Source organism: Limulus polyphemus, unplaced genomic scaffold (genome assembly GCF_000517525.1).
Source record: "Limulus polyphemus unplaced genomic scaffold, Limulus_polyphemus-2.1.2 Scaffold1379, whole genome shotgun sequence".
NCBI classification, from domain to species: domain Eukaryota; kingdom Metazoa; phylum Arthropoda; class Merostomata; order Xiphosura; family Limulidae; genus Limulus; species Limulus polyphemus.
The window spans coordinates 125,887-141,719 of NW_013666989.1; the positions used below are offsets into that span (position 1 = coordinate 125,887).

The window sequence follows — 15,833 nt, forward strand, 5'->3', positions numbered from 1 at the left end:
TTTAAATTATTAATATTAATAATTATTAAATATAATTAATACTAATTTAGTACTAGGAGTTAAAGTTACTTACTAAATAGACATACGACCTATAAACTGCTAAAATACTTTAAATAATGTACACCCAAAAATCATCTCTGATGCATCATGTCTCTAAAATTTAATATAATACTAAACGTTCTTTATTTTTGTCGAAATGAGAATAAATACATTAGTTGGTGCATAGAGTTTCGATTAATGTTTACATCAAGTGTTAATTCTTCTTCTCCTAATTTTTATGATTACAAAAAAAAAGAATGAAAGAAACGTCCTACTTCTAAACAGCTGTGTACATGCATACATGTGTACTTTCAGCTGTCGTGTTGGTATCGGGATCTAGATTCTTTCTATGGATCTGGGAGGGTCAGGTTCTACTCAGACCTCTTCGTAGTTGACTTTCATTTGAAACGCATACATATTGTGTACATATAGATAATCTTTAAAACCATAACGCAATACTAATTATTTTTCTAACTAGGTGTGGATGGTTAGCGATGTGAAAAATCTGGTTGTGAAAGCTTAGCGGCTTAAATTTAAAAACGCTGAAATATATATATTTGGACAATACATTATTTATGGTCATTCTTTGTTTTGTGTTGTATTAAAGACTGTTCTCTTTCGAGTGATTAGCAGTCAAAATACGGCGAAAATAGGTGTTTTTTTTAAGACCAGTTATTAATTCGTTTGTATCCTAAATCTAATAGAATTCGCAATATGCATTATTTTAAGATATACCATTCACACAATTAATACAAGTTTTCCCATTTAGTATAATCTCTTGTGAAGATTCTTAGTATATTTACAGTTCTTGGGTTCTGGACTAACTGATCGCCACCTAATCACTGTAAAGAGTGGTCATTTAAAAAATTATGTCGATATCGCATCTATTGTTACATGTTATCTTGCCGATATCATTCGAACTGATGAACACCGCCTTTTGCTGAATATATTTTTCTAAAACCAGGCTTTTGTTCAAACGTCATTGGATTTCCATCTGCTTAAAGTAGGTCAGTTTTTTTTTTAACACAACTAAATTCTCTATATATTATTCGTTGACCACTTGACCTTCAAAAGTCAAGTTTTTTTTATTTTTGGCTTCAGGCTCTCAGAGATAAGAGAGCAAAATAGTAGGAAGATGGCGAAGCCGGCTGTCCTTCAGAGCCAGCTCCTTACTCTTCTAATTCTCATCACTACCCCCACCTTAATTTTTGCCCTTCAAATATGCGGTTAATCTGACTAATTACAATATATGAAGGGAGCAACAATGTTAGAATGAATGTCCTTATTGTTATTTCCCCGTTGCTCGTGTGATGGGAAAAAAACGTGTGGTCAGACTATAAAAGGGCAACAGAAGAAATATCAAAACATACTCTTACAGAGTCAAGCACACACAACCCAAACCTACCAAAATGAGCAAACTGGTAAGTTAGTAAAGCTTTTCTTGAGGGTTCATACAGTTATAAATGTAGTTTAAGATAATTTTCTCAGTGTTAAAATTCTAAAAGACTTATTTTTGCGCCAATAAAACGTGTTAAAATATAAGAGATGTAGATTATACATAAAGTTTTATGTTCACGTTTTAAGAAGCGTCAGTTTAGATATTTATTACATATTTCTTTTGGCAACGAATTTGGATCACACTGGAGACGTATCACTACGTAAGAAAACAAATTTTCAATTAAGCTAGTTTTCAAAAATTCGTTACGATTGCCATTTCTTTATTTGTTAGAGAATACAACTGAAATAAATGAACAGAACTAAAAGGTTTACAAGTTTGGCAACGATTTCAGTAACTAAGTGCAATAAGTGACAAGTATTTAGAACTTGAGCAAAACATGGTATTTCGTAAGTTTATCTTTCAAAAACTTGAGTGAAAAGTGGTGTCGTATGAGTGCATTTTTTCAAAAACTTAAGTAACAAATAGTGTAGTTTGAGTATGTTTTCCCAATAGTTATCTAAACATTTGCTTTCTCTTTGCAGTTTGTACTCCTTGTTGTTGCCCTCGTGGCTACTGTCGCCATGGCTCAAGTTGTGAAAGACGCTGCAGGCTACACCTATGATATTCAGACTGGCCAGGTGTCTAGCCCAGTGACAGGCAAAGTGTACAACACTGCTCCTTACTACCATGGTTATGGTTATGGCTACCCATATGGCCTTCGCCACTACGCAGGTTATCCTTTCAATCGGGTGTTCTACTAAATTGTCTTGTAAGTATAGGAAGATCACTTACAAATGTTTTGTCATCTTAAAAATGCCTAGAAAAATGATTAAAACATATTTCACAATTTGTGGTTAACATAAAATAACAGTTTTGAAATATTTTATTCTCCCAGGTTTTCATTAATAAATTTTATTCTCTTATTTCAGCGTGATTGACTCTACTAATGTTGACAACCATTTGGCCACAAATCCAACAACGTTCCTACTGACTGTCCACCATTGACCAGATGAACAGCTTTGAACACTGTGTATATAATCAAAACACAGTTAATTACTGTCATTGTTAGTCAGTCAATGTAAATCTACTCTTTATACTAAAATTTTCTCTATCAAAAAGACCACAGTTATAAAAACCTCAACCTTTACTCTTGTATATATAATAAAAAGAAATTCTTCAATTTCCTTGTTTCGTTTCATAAATTTATGAATATTCAAACGATTATTTAATTATTTACTTTATACGTTGTTTATCACCTAGTGAAACGTGTCGATAATATTAAGATGATGTTCATTTCATTATAAATAAGTTGGGAAACAACAAGAATTAGTCGTCTGTTTAAATAAGGCTTTAATTTTTAATAACCCAGAAAAAGTTTTTATCTCTTTACAATACAAAAAGCTTCAACTTAGTATAAACAATACATAATATAATGGTTAACACGATACGAGCATTCAGGAAATGTCAGTTAATCCTGAGAAAACAAAATCTAGGGATATTACCAAAGTTTTGATGGATCAGTTTCAAACACGTAAAGTTAATGATACAAAGGAATATCTTTATAATTATATTCCATCAGTTCAAAATACTTTAAAGGTAGTGATTTAAAAAAACATTGAAACTAAAGAAGAAGGTTCTAGTTTCAACGAATGCTACTGTTTATTATTTTGATGCATTCATCTGCCCATTTATTGTTACTGAAGAGTTTGTTTGTTTGAATTTCGCGCAAAGCTACACGAGGGCTATCTGCGCTAGCCGTCCTTAATTTAGCAGTGAAAGACTAGCGGGAAGGCAGCTAGTCAACACCACCCACCGCCAACTCTTGGGCTACTCTTTTACCAACGAATAGTGGGATTGACCGTCACATTATAACGTCCTCACTGAAAGGGTTAGTATGTTTGATGTGTCGGGGATTCGAACACGCGACTCTCAGATTACGAGTCGAGCGCCCTAACCACCTGGCCTGGTATTGAAGAGCGTGCACTTACTAAGTTTGCCTCCCAGTGGCTTAATGATAAGACTGAGGGTTTATAGCACTATATATCGGTTTTAGATACCCGCGGTGGGCAAAGCACAGATAGTCCGTTGTGCAGTTTTATGCATACTCTATATATACCAACGAAACTAAAACACACAAACGTTTCTTGTATTTATTTCACAAATATATAAAGCGAATACTTTTAGAGAAAATATTTTTATAATGAGAGCAATAGTAAAACAGTTTAAACGAATTTTAGAAAATAAACGTGTGTAACAGAAATTTATAGGTAGGACAAAAATAATATAACATATAAATACAAATAAATTAAGTAATAGTTCATAATTTCATTTATGGTATCAAAATAACTCTTTTAGCTATGATCTTTAAATAAAGAGCTTACGTACAGTCACTCTACGATTATCCAAAAACGAAGAACTACTAATATTATTTAGAAATTTCATGCAAAGCTACAAAAAAAAAAAAACAAGGCTATCTGCCCATAGCCAGCACAAATTTTGAAGTATTAGATTTGAGAGAAAGCAACTAGTCAACATCATTAACTGCCAACTCCTGGGTTACTCTAATCAAATAGTGAAATTTGACTGTCGCTCTTATAAGTCCGGAAAAACTAATAACTTGGCCACGTCTGATAGCATAAAAATATGTTATGTTTGTATGTTTTCAAAGCTTTAATAATAGATGCAAAATAAAAAATGTGTTTGAACAGACGTTTACGTAATACCAAACACTGGCTTAGCCAGAAAATTTATATCAGTTGGGCAAAAAATACAAATACCTGTAAGGGAACTTTATATTTTTGACAGTGGTCACGTAGTATTCTGTTTCCATTAATTCAAGTTTAAGTATATACCGATTTCATAAATCTTAGACATTTTAAAAAGGATTGGTACTGGAGATTAAATACGATTGAAAGCAAGGCCCCGGGAATCTTGTTTTTGTTTATTTTATTTAAATATTCTAATCTAATTCCAGTTGTTTTCAGGATACAGTACTAAAGTTGGATTAATTGTTTTTAGATTGTAGACTTTTATATTCAATTAGGCTTACATTAATTTTCCCGTTGGCTGAGTATCGAGCAGGTTCTTTGGATTTTTAAATAGGGAAAAATTAATATTTAAACTGAAAGTAAAGATCTTTGGTTATTCGTTGAATTGCTACAAGAATTATCCAAAACAAAATAAATGCTGAAATACAAAGTACACAAACAAGTTAAGTGATACTAGTTGGATAGATTTTACAACGATTTTCAATCCCTACTTTGGTTGGTAAATTTAGACTGCTTCATTTAGCTATATGGATCACAATTCCAACCAAAATAGGGATTAAAAATCGTTATAGAATCTATCCAACTAGTATCACTTTACTTGTTTGTGTAATTTCTATTGCAACATATATTTTGTTTTGGATATTTCTTGTAGCTATTTTCGAATAACCAACGATCCCTACTTTCCACTTTCCATTAAAATTATGTTTTTTTTCCTATTTATTTGTTCAGTTTTTATATGTCCATGGAATGGAAACAATATCTATAAACTTTCAGTATAGTTATAAGGTTTACAATAATTAAAACTACAATTATAAATTTATAAAATGTAATCCTTTCTTTGGCTTACAGATAAGTGTATAAAGCTGCCAAAGTTGGGATTTAATTTTATAAATTTGTTATTGTGGTTTTAATTCTTGTTTCATTACTTTTTGTAGTAGGATCCCTACTTCATTTTAAAATTCATAATTTTTAATCTTCTTGTTTGTTTACTTTTTATGTTATACCTGTATAAGGTATGTGCTTTACCTTTAGAAACTGTTGCGTGCCTAGCCATCAATATGTAACGCCATCTGTTGAGTTAAATTCAGTTGAAAAGATATTTAAGTACTTGCATGATAAGTTTACCAAGTATAAACAAAATCTGTATATATTTATCGGAATATCAAAAGTGGATATCTTCAGACCAACAGAGTAAGCTGGAGAAATCTTGTAGCGATAGTCCGAGCCATCTAGAGGTTAGCCTCGTTGACATGATCAGGTGGGTAGGTGGTTAGTAGACGAAGTTTCGGTTTCAGAAATTTTTAAATTGTTATACCTCAAATGTTAGGGACATTTTTAGTGTATTCTTAATATATATGCACATAATATATCATAACAAATAGCTTGAATAGTCGGTTTTTCGCTTATAAATTCAATAGTGGGTTTTTCGGCGCGTGAATTATTTGGAAACCATGTCGATCCCTACTATTAAGTACTACCACACTTAATAATAAATTAGTTGATCCATTCGTTAACGGTAGCACAGAACAACGGTGTTTAACCAGATTACTGTTAAACAGCTATAGTAGAAGTTTAAAATCCGATGAGTTGGTAAAAATGGAAATGTGAATTTTGCATATTAATAAGCTAAGGTGCTAAAACCATTATATTGCGAGTGAGTAGCGTCTTTCATTAGAATGAACACCAACAAAGTTTGATCCCATCAGGATAAAGATTGCAGCTACGTGTGCAAGTCAATTTTCCAATTATTCTGTAAATGAAAGTGCAAACGTGAATTCATGTGATGTCATTCATAGGTATATATTAGTATATTTTAAGATCAGCTTCCGAGAAGTTCTCTGCCATTAGGAGCTTCCAACGGGTCATTGGAAGTGGACGTAGCCGTACGGTTGATAGAATTTAGAAAGCGCGTAAAGAGGAAGGAGACAACATTGACCTCAGTGTATTGCACAGAAACCTCCTTCAATGGAAATTGTGCTTCAGAGCAGAAGCCTATTTAAAGGCCAATCACAAAGTACACTGTCGTTGGTGGAAGAAGGGGCTATAAGGACTTGGTACTTGTGTCGTTATCGTAGATTGTAGACACTCTTCTATACTTGGTCACATAACGATACTGGTGTCAAACGCCCTCTACAGAAATTCACAAAAAATGTTTATAATACCTGTACTAAACTTCATAGTTGAGAGTTTAGTTTTTAGTGCATCTCGTGGTTGTCAGCTCATCTAATCTGCTAATCCGATGTATGTTAATCTTCAACAGCTCAGCTGGATCAATAGCAGGAAATGTTACCTATTCTACTCGAATAAGTCTTTCGGTGACAGAGTATAGTAATGAAAAGTTTTACCTTTAATTCTTCCATTGATGGGCGAGATGACTTTGTGATCCAATTTCATAATGTGAAAATAGGTCAGGGAACGGTTCTTAAGTCTGACATATACTTGTTCAGAATAGATAATAACTTATTTCTTTCTAGTTGAATCTACAATTTCTGATATATTTAAATACGTAATAAATTATTTAATCAAACTAATTATATATGTAAATAATTAGTTTTAGTTTTGAAATGTCTACAATGCTGTACGCACGATATGGCGTTATATAAATTAATCAAAACAAATCCATGGCCCAGTAGTTAGTGTACCGGACAGTGAAACCTAAACTGATGACACATTGCCGAAAAAAATTGCCCTACGCACTTTCGGGTTTTGTATGCGTTATAAGAGTGACGGTCAAATCTATCATTCGATTAGAGTAGCCCAAGATTTGGCGGTGGGTGCTGTTGACGAGCTTCTTTTTCCCCTAGTTTATTAGTTCAAAATTAGGGGCAACTAGCTCTTATGTAGGTTTGCGCGAATACCTGAAACAAACCAAACTAAGCCATCTGCAAACTTTTGCGGCTTAATTCCACATACTTCAAATGAAATAATTTTAAAGCGGTTTAATAAACAATCTATGATATTGAATAATTACTTCAAAAATATTAAATATACCAAGCTTTTACTTAACACCCATAACCAAGTATTCAGGTCATGCCCTTATCAAGAAACTTAATTTTTACATGTAGTGGTAAAATGTGGTCAAATTTATATCGGTAGAAAAATAGTAAATAATCATAACTGGTATATAGGACCTGAAAGTTGCTAGACTACTTGTTTTAGGTATTAGAAATCGTAGAAAAATATTGTTTAAATTTTCCGAAGTCTTGTGACTGAGATGAAACTTATTGTCAGTTAAGTAGTGACTATGTTTTAAAACCTTTGTATTATTTTTATTATTACACTGAACGAAATAACGTGATGAACTGACCGTTTTTTTAACATCAGAAGTTTGAATGATTCTCATTGGGCTTCATACAAAAATACTTAAATAGAGTGGCCTTCATGTCAGTATCGGTATCCAAAATATTATATATATTTATATATAATACATGATAATAATAAATAAATTATATAGGTGAATACCCGAAACAAAGCAAACCAAGCCATCTGCAAACTTTCGCGGAGTAATACTACATACTTATAAGTGATTTCATTTATCCGATAGAAAACGCATGTTAGATGTCCCGAAAAAAAAGTCCACTATATGCCAGCAAACATTTTGATCAATGTATTTTGAAAAAAAAAATTACAATTCTAAAAGAATTATATTTCAATTATTTCCCTTTATGGATATGTAAATTAAAACATAAAATATTATTTTTCGAAAAATATGTTATAAATTTTTTGGCGCCACCCTAAATAGATAGAAGTAAGAAAGCAGAAGTAACTGGTTGTGTAAAGCCAGTAGGAATTGTAAGACTATGGAAACTGTTACTAAGACTCACAGTAAAGACAATAAAGTAAGTAAGAAAATGAAATTATAGAATAAACAAATTGTATTTTTATAATAACAAGAGAAAATATAATTATAATAAGATTTTAATTTCACAAGCAAAGTATAGTGGATAAACTTTGACTAATTTTATTCATTAGGTCGTCAAGAAATTAATGTCGCGCTTCTGAACTCTTTTATTAACCACCTCCCAAAAACGTACATCACGTATAATAGTTAAACGAACCGCCTAAAGGTCACGTTAGTGTAGCCTGTATAATGTGTAAATTTTAGTATACTCTAATCCCTTGTAGTGGTGGCACACGACGAGACACACATTCGGCATGTAATGCTTTTTGAATACAATAAGGAAAACAACGCCACTGTAGACATAAAGAATATCAAAGAAGTTTATGGAAATATTTTGAACGTTCGTAAGTGTCAACGATGGTTCAACAAATTTTGTTCAGGTGACTTTAGCCTTAAAAACTGTGATGGCAGGGGGCCGACATGTTGGAATTGATACTGATGCTCTGGAGACGCTTGGTGAGTCTAACCCAAAGCAACACACTCGTGAAATGGCTTTGAAATTGCATGTCTCTCATCAAACAATACGTAAACATCTAAGGAATATGGGAAAACTCCATAAAGAAGGTGTTTGGGTGCGTCACGAACTCTCCGATGGTCATCGTTTCCAACGTGTAAACGTTGCTTCGTCTTTTCTGGCGCGTAATAGGCGTGAACCATTTTTGGACAGAATTGTCACTGGTGATGAAAAATGGATTATCGATGCGAATATTAAATGCTAAAAACAATGGCTCAGTCCTAGACAAAAACCACTTCCGACCCCAAAACCTGGACTTTATCCACAGAAAGTGTTGCTTTGCATTTGCTGGGACATCAAAGGAGTAATTCATTTCGAACTCCTCAATCCACAGCGAACTGTCAATGCAGAGATCTAGAGTCAGCAGCTGGAACATTTAAATCTAGCCCTTCACTCATCAATCGGAAAGATGTTCTTCTTCTCCACGACAATGCACGCCCACATGTGGCACGTTTGATGCACACAAGATTATGTAGTTGGGTTAGAAAGTTCTCCCCCACCCACCATATTCTCCAGATATGGCATCATCAGATTATTATTTTTTTCGTTCGCTGCAACACCATCTTAATGGGAAAACGCATGCAAATGTGAAAGGTGTTAAAGAGGACATCGACATGTTTTTTGCTTCAAAGCTAAGAATCATCTTTAATCAGGGCATTAACAACCTGATTGTAAGATGGAAAAGCATCATCGATAAGAATGGAGACTATTTCATTTAATAAACGTTTTGTTTTGACATATAAGTTGTTCGGGTTTTTTCATCTAAAAGAAAACGCCATTAATTTCTTGATGACTTAATATTTTTGATCATTTTTAGTATATTTGACTTACACATGGAATGTATTATATGTTTGTAAATTTGGAAAATATATGTAGTTAGGTTAAATTATTTATGTTTAGTTAAAAAAAACAGTATTTGAATTTCTTTTTTGATTCTCAGTAAAATTATATCCAGAAAAAGTGACTTTCGAAGCCACAAAACCGATCGAAGAAATTAATAAAGGAGAGAAAAATGATATAGTCTGATATTCCAGTGTTTAGCTATACATATATGAATATATATATAATTATATGTAATAGTAGAATATTACAAAAAATTATATTTTTATCAATAATAATTGAAGATGTTAAAGTTTAACGTTTATTTAAAATACAAATAGAGGAAGAAATCGATGGATGGTGAGATAAAGATGAAGACTTCTTTTTGAAATTGAACGAGCTCTTGTTATATGCATTGTTAAAAGCCTCTAAATAAATACGTCAATGTTTCAGCAGACAAGATGTAGTTTTTGAGTATAAGACCTTGAGTCTTTGTCTTTCATGACCCACGGTAGCTCAGTTGTAAGTACGAGAGCTTATAACGTTCAAATTTGAGAATCAAACCCCGCGTTTGGCGCAGTGAAGATAGTCCAGAGTGCAGTTTTGCTTTCAAACAAATATTTGTTTTTCAGTTGAGGCTAATCATGTAAAGATATGTACCACCTCTAATTTGCTAACCAACGGTAGAAAAAAACCCTATAAAACAATCAAGCAGTTTGACCGTTATTTGCGTATGTTTAATGGCAAATTTAAAAAAGAAAGGCACGTAATACGTGAAATGTACTTTTCAAGATACTACTGATAATATATTAAAGGAATAGCCTATTTCTGTATATAAATCTCGTATATATGGTTATATAAGTACCTTAAGGAGTTTTTGAATCCCCATTTTCCTGGCATTTATTTTCTGCACAGTTTCATCATCTACGTGTTAGTATGTCAGTAATAAATTTGTGGACTAAGCCAACATATAGGATAAAAACAGTCTCCCAGTGGAGCAGCGGTAATTTTGCAAGACTTACAATGCTAAAATCTGGGGTCGATTCCACAATGTAGACGAATCGTAGATATTCCACTGTGTAGCTTTGTGCTCGAAAACTAACAACCACAACAACATAAAAAAGAATAAGATATCCCTCAGACCCGAACGGTTTCGAAAAAAGTGTGCCTTCAAATACGATGGGGAATCGGGTTTCTTTCAAAAATTCGAAATTATAGAAATGTTGTGGATTTTTTGAGGCATCCATTTACTTTGTAATTTTATATAATTTTGTACACTGCAAATTGATTTATTACAACTATAAAAAAACTATTCAAATTCTCACAATTAGAAGCAAGATTTCGTTTTGTGAATGGAAATGTTAACTCTCAAATTACCAACTAGTTTTTCATAGTATTCACTTCTGGTTACATCCACATATTGTCTCATATTAATTTCTTTTGTCTATTACAACACTCAGTGTGAAAGGCACTGAACAAACAAGTTGTGTAAAATCACTCACTATAAGTACAATACCTCCCTCCCCCAGTAATTAGTGGTATTACTTGCAGTAATGATGGTATAAGTACAATACATAGAATACCCCTCCCCCCAGTAATTAGTGGTATTACTTGCAGTAGTGATGGTATAAGTACAATACCTAGAATACCCCTCCCCCCAGTAATTAGTGGTATTACTTGCGGTAGTGATGGTATTTTGTTTTACATTTTTGTTTGTGTAACTCTGGGTTATTAAAGACCACTTAACCAATAAAATGATGTAATCACGAACAATTTGGTGCTTGAATAGTTTAAAAAACATGGACCCCACTTGTAATTTTAGAATTATTACTTTTCTGTTAATGAAACCACATAGTCGTCATGAAGTAATTATATGAACATCTTTATTGACTTTCATAACTAAGAAGCACACAAAAATATTTGCAAGATTATAAATCACCTTAAATCTAAAGTGAAACGTTTGACAAGTATTTCATAAAAATGATCTCCATTTGCCCAACAAATAATGCCGTATAGCCATATACCACTTTCTATGTTTGTCAGTTGGATTAAACATTCTAAAACCACGGTTTGATGATTGAAGAGTCATTCCTACCCCGTAACTGTTGGTTTAAAGGCTGAAAAAAAGAAAGTATAATATAGTTAAAGTTGACAGTAATTTTCGATTTGAAACAGTAATGAACATGTGAGGAAAAGTTACAACGATACTCGTATTTCATGAAAAATATTTTTTCACTTACCATTCTAATCAACACTTTCTTTGCGTTAAAATTATTTTGTGTCAATTAACAGAAAATACCTCAGTCACTGGGTAATCTGATAGTGGTGGCAATGTGTAGAATGGCATAGAAAACTTTTGAAACATTTTACTTGTATTTTTATTTAAAAAATGCACAGATTGTGCTTTTCTAAGATAAAGCACAATATCTCAGAATGTTTCTTTATAACTTGAACCTAGATTAACTCAGCAAAATTTCGAGTAACCTTTAAAGTATCACTAGCAGAACCTATAAAAGAGAAGCACAGTAATATGGACTCTACATTATAACATTCGGATCCTTTCTTGTTGCCAACTCTTAGTTTATGATTTCGCTTTATAGTTTGTGCATTAGGCAAAACATGTTTTATGTATTTGTGATATATGTAAAATGCACATGGTTTTGTGTAAATTCCGTTCGTTTCATCAACAGAGACTTACAGTAAAATATCGTTTCTAGAGTTTACATTAAACTTTCATCGTGGTTTCAAAGTGAAATTAAAATATAGCTTTTGGAGTAATTGGATAATCGGATTTTAAAAACTATATAGTTACATCATTTGAACTACTCAATCACTTACCCTAAATTGGTTGCATTGTTTACTTGAATTTCAAATTAATTGTACCCATAGCGATTGTAATAACTATCATAACGATAACCACCGAGACGATAGCGACCGTAACCACCATATCTGTCATAGTCTCCATATCCACCATAGCCACCATATCTGTCATAGTCTCCATATCCACCATAGCCACCATATCTGTCATAGTCTCTATATCCACCATAGCCACCATATCTGTCATAGTCTCCATATCCACCATATCTGTTATAGTCTCCATAGCCACCATAGCCGCCATATCTACCATAGTCACCATATCCACCATAACCTGGCCCATAACATTGATCACCATAGCGACAGCTATAACCGAGACCATATCCATAACGATCACGAAAATATCCAGGGTATCCATAGTCGTATCTTCCGAATCCTCCCCTGTAACGATCATAACCACCGAATCCATCCAGTAGTGGATACGGTATAGCTGAGCATATTGCTACTAAGGAGACGAAAAGGGTAAGCAAGATTATCTGGAAGATAAACAAAAAGCATTGTGTTTTTAATGTCTGCTGTCTAACTCTCCAATAGATCCAGTCATTTTTCCTTTTCATAAAACTTACTAAGACTAAATAGCACGCACAGAGAAGATTTATGGCTATTTCCCTCTATTTTTCTAGTTATATTTGTTATAGATTATACTAAATATACATAAAACTCTAAACGTTTCAGATAAGTTTACTCATAAAATCTGTTTATGGCAGATCTTATCAAGCTAGAAAACATATAGAATATCAATAAAAAAGCAGACAAGTTGTTGACCGTTGTGTGATCAAATAAAAACAAAAATAAAGTAACTTATCAGAAATTCAAAAATGATCTCTCCTTGTCTTTATGAAAGTGCATTTCTGGTTCTGTGTTAAAACTTGATAATTTATGTTATCTACTGAAAGTTGACGAAGATCGCAGCATAGAACATCTCAACAGCAAAACAAGGTGGGAGAAGTCAATGAAACACAGATCAAACGTTTCGATGAAACATCTTGTTATAAAAAACTATAATTTTCTGAAGCGATTCGTTTCGTTTAGTAGTAAACAATTCAAGAACAGTAGATACATTCACGTGCTTTGATGAAACGAAACTTCATTTATCAAGAACTCAAAGATACCAAACTACAAATCGCCCATTAGATAAAACTGAAGTCGAGGGATATATACATATATATATATGTTGCTTTGAAATCCTAGAAAAAACGTTTAGACTTAATAAAACATAATATCCTATTAGCAATAAAAAGTCCTATTACAGGTGATCTGACCGAAACGCGGACAGCTTTTTAGCTATTTTACCAGTGTTTCTTTATGAGCATCTACTTGGAAACTACATATATATTTCATATGCTACATATATATGCTAGATATATATTACATTGATCTTGACACTACTTTTAAAACCTTTAATATGGCGTAATGAATGATTAACTCGTACACTTGGACTTTTAATCACGTGACGACTTTTGAAGTCTTCGAGTGGACGAAAGTAAATAAAATTTTAAACGCGTTGGAAAGTCCTAATATGTAATTTCATCAATCTTCTTCTTATACAATAAAACTAATTCACGAACCTTAGACTTGTTATGTAAAATATACTGTTTTGGGTGTGAAGTTAATACAGTACTCATCAAAATTCCTTCTCTAAGGCTTGGATATAATAAAGTTTCACATAACGATATCTCAAACCTGTAAGCTGTAAAAGCCTGTTCTATAATTTGTAAAGGTGCGCGGTGTAGCCTAATGGCTGGCCTGTTTGAACTGTGATTCCGAGAGTTAATGGTTCTCGTTCTGTTTCTGCAAGAATGCGCTTCGCACTTTGAGGTTACGGGTGCATTGGTGGTCAAATCCTACTATTCGGTCATACAAAAATAGTCCAAGAGTTAGTAGTGGGTGTTATTGACTAGCTGCCTACTGTTTAGTCTATTAGTTCAAAATTAGGGACAGTCATGCGCAAAATGCCCTTGTATAACTTTGCGCGAAAATTCTAAACAAACAAATATTTCATTACGCTACATATCAATCTTTTTCCCCAGTCTCTTGTTTTCTTACTTGTAATTTGGACCATGTAGGTGAAAAAGTCGTTTTGCCGTGATTTATGTTTGATAAATTGCTGTTCTTTTCTGAGTGCAATGCTACGTAATAGGCTATAAGAACCCTGTCACCCATGAGGAATCGAACCCTGGATTTTAACGTTATACGTCCTTAAACGTAGCGCTGACCCACCGGGGTACTGACTGTTTTATAAAAATGAATAGATCTTGAATAGCTAAATTGGAAACACTTCGACTTAAGTAGTAAAATGTAAAATGTGTAAACCATACAGTTTAATATAACAAAGTTAGTTTATGCGGTACAAACAATCCCATATTCCATATCGAATAAGCTAATTATTTATTATTTTTAATCCTTTGAAGAAATGTTCTCACACTTAAAACTTTCATTCTAGAATAAGATATGATTTCGTTGACCTATGCACTCTAAGGTCAGGTCATATGTAATATAATGCACCATTCTTTTAGTAGTAAGCTATATCATTTAAATCTCTTCTGTACGTCAGAAACATTCTTCCTGATGTAGAAAACAGGTAAAAAATTAGATAAACATTAAATACAAGAGGAATGTTCTTAAAGTAAACTTGTAACTATATATATAATAGTAAAAAATACAAATTAATATTAACTTCTGATACTTACTTACTTACTTAGTAATGTGCATAGCTAATTCATTATAATGTTTAAACTATATTACTTAATAATGTGCATAGCTAATTCATTATAATGTTTAAACTATATTACTTAATAATGTGCATAGCTAATTCATTATAATGTTTAAACTATATTACTTATAATGATTAGAATGCATCGTTTTATTAGTTGAGTACATTATTGAAGTTAGAATATTGTCGCTTAATGCCTAACATAAATTTCCATTAAACATTTAACCTATAATAACTAATAAAATAACGAATTGAATCGCTTTATGTTCGAAATTACTGAACTTTTTAAAGGGAGAAGACATCAAATGATGAAAATAAATATATTTATAACTGAAAATTAAAGAGACTCGAAAAGCATTAAAAAAATAATGTCGTTTTTCAGACTCACTTTGACCATATTTTCACAGTGAGATCTTCTGGTCTTCTTACTTTGGGGTACTTTCTTCAGAAGTCTGGCAAAAAATTGTGTAAACGCTTGCCTTAAATATCGTCAGATTTCCTGCTCCAGCGCGTACTGCATAACATCGTTACACGTCGGTGCCAGGTAATGGAAAGGGAATGAACGCAACACCTAGTGCAAGCAGAAACGAGAGAAGTCAAGGTGAAGCTGAAAAAAGGTATTGTACTAGGTCACTGAAGTCAATACGAAGGTCGCCTGGAGTTAAAGACAGGATATGCATTCATATTTTAATCCATAAGCTTAGTCATTCACTTAGGACTCGTGTTAGTATTTGTGTTTTAACACCTTATTACTTGAACACTTTCTT

At 32.7% G+C, this 15,833-nt stretch overlaps 1 protein-coding gene across 1 annotated transcript; it reads right to left on the reverse strand.

Annotated features, from left to right (window-relative positions):
* Positions 1-11,345: 11,345 nt before the first annotated feature.
* On the reverse strand, positions 11,346-15,584 carry LOC106463327 (glycine-rich protein-like). The gene is made up of 3 exons (XM_013923347.2): positions 15,455-15,584; positions 12,318-12,829; positions 11,346-11,596 (listed from the first exon to the last, which is right to left on the reverse strand). The coding sequence occupies exons 1-2, from the start codon at positions 15,461-15,463 to the stop codon at positions 12,353-12,355; spliced, it is 486 nt and encodes a 161-aa protein (XP_013778801.1). The 5' UTR covers positions 15,464-15,584; the 3' UTR covers positions 11,346-11,596; positions 12,318-12,352.
* Positions 15,585-15,833: the final 249 nt, after the last annotated feature.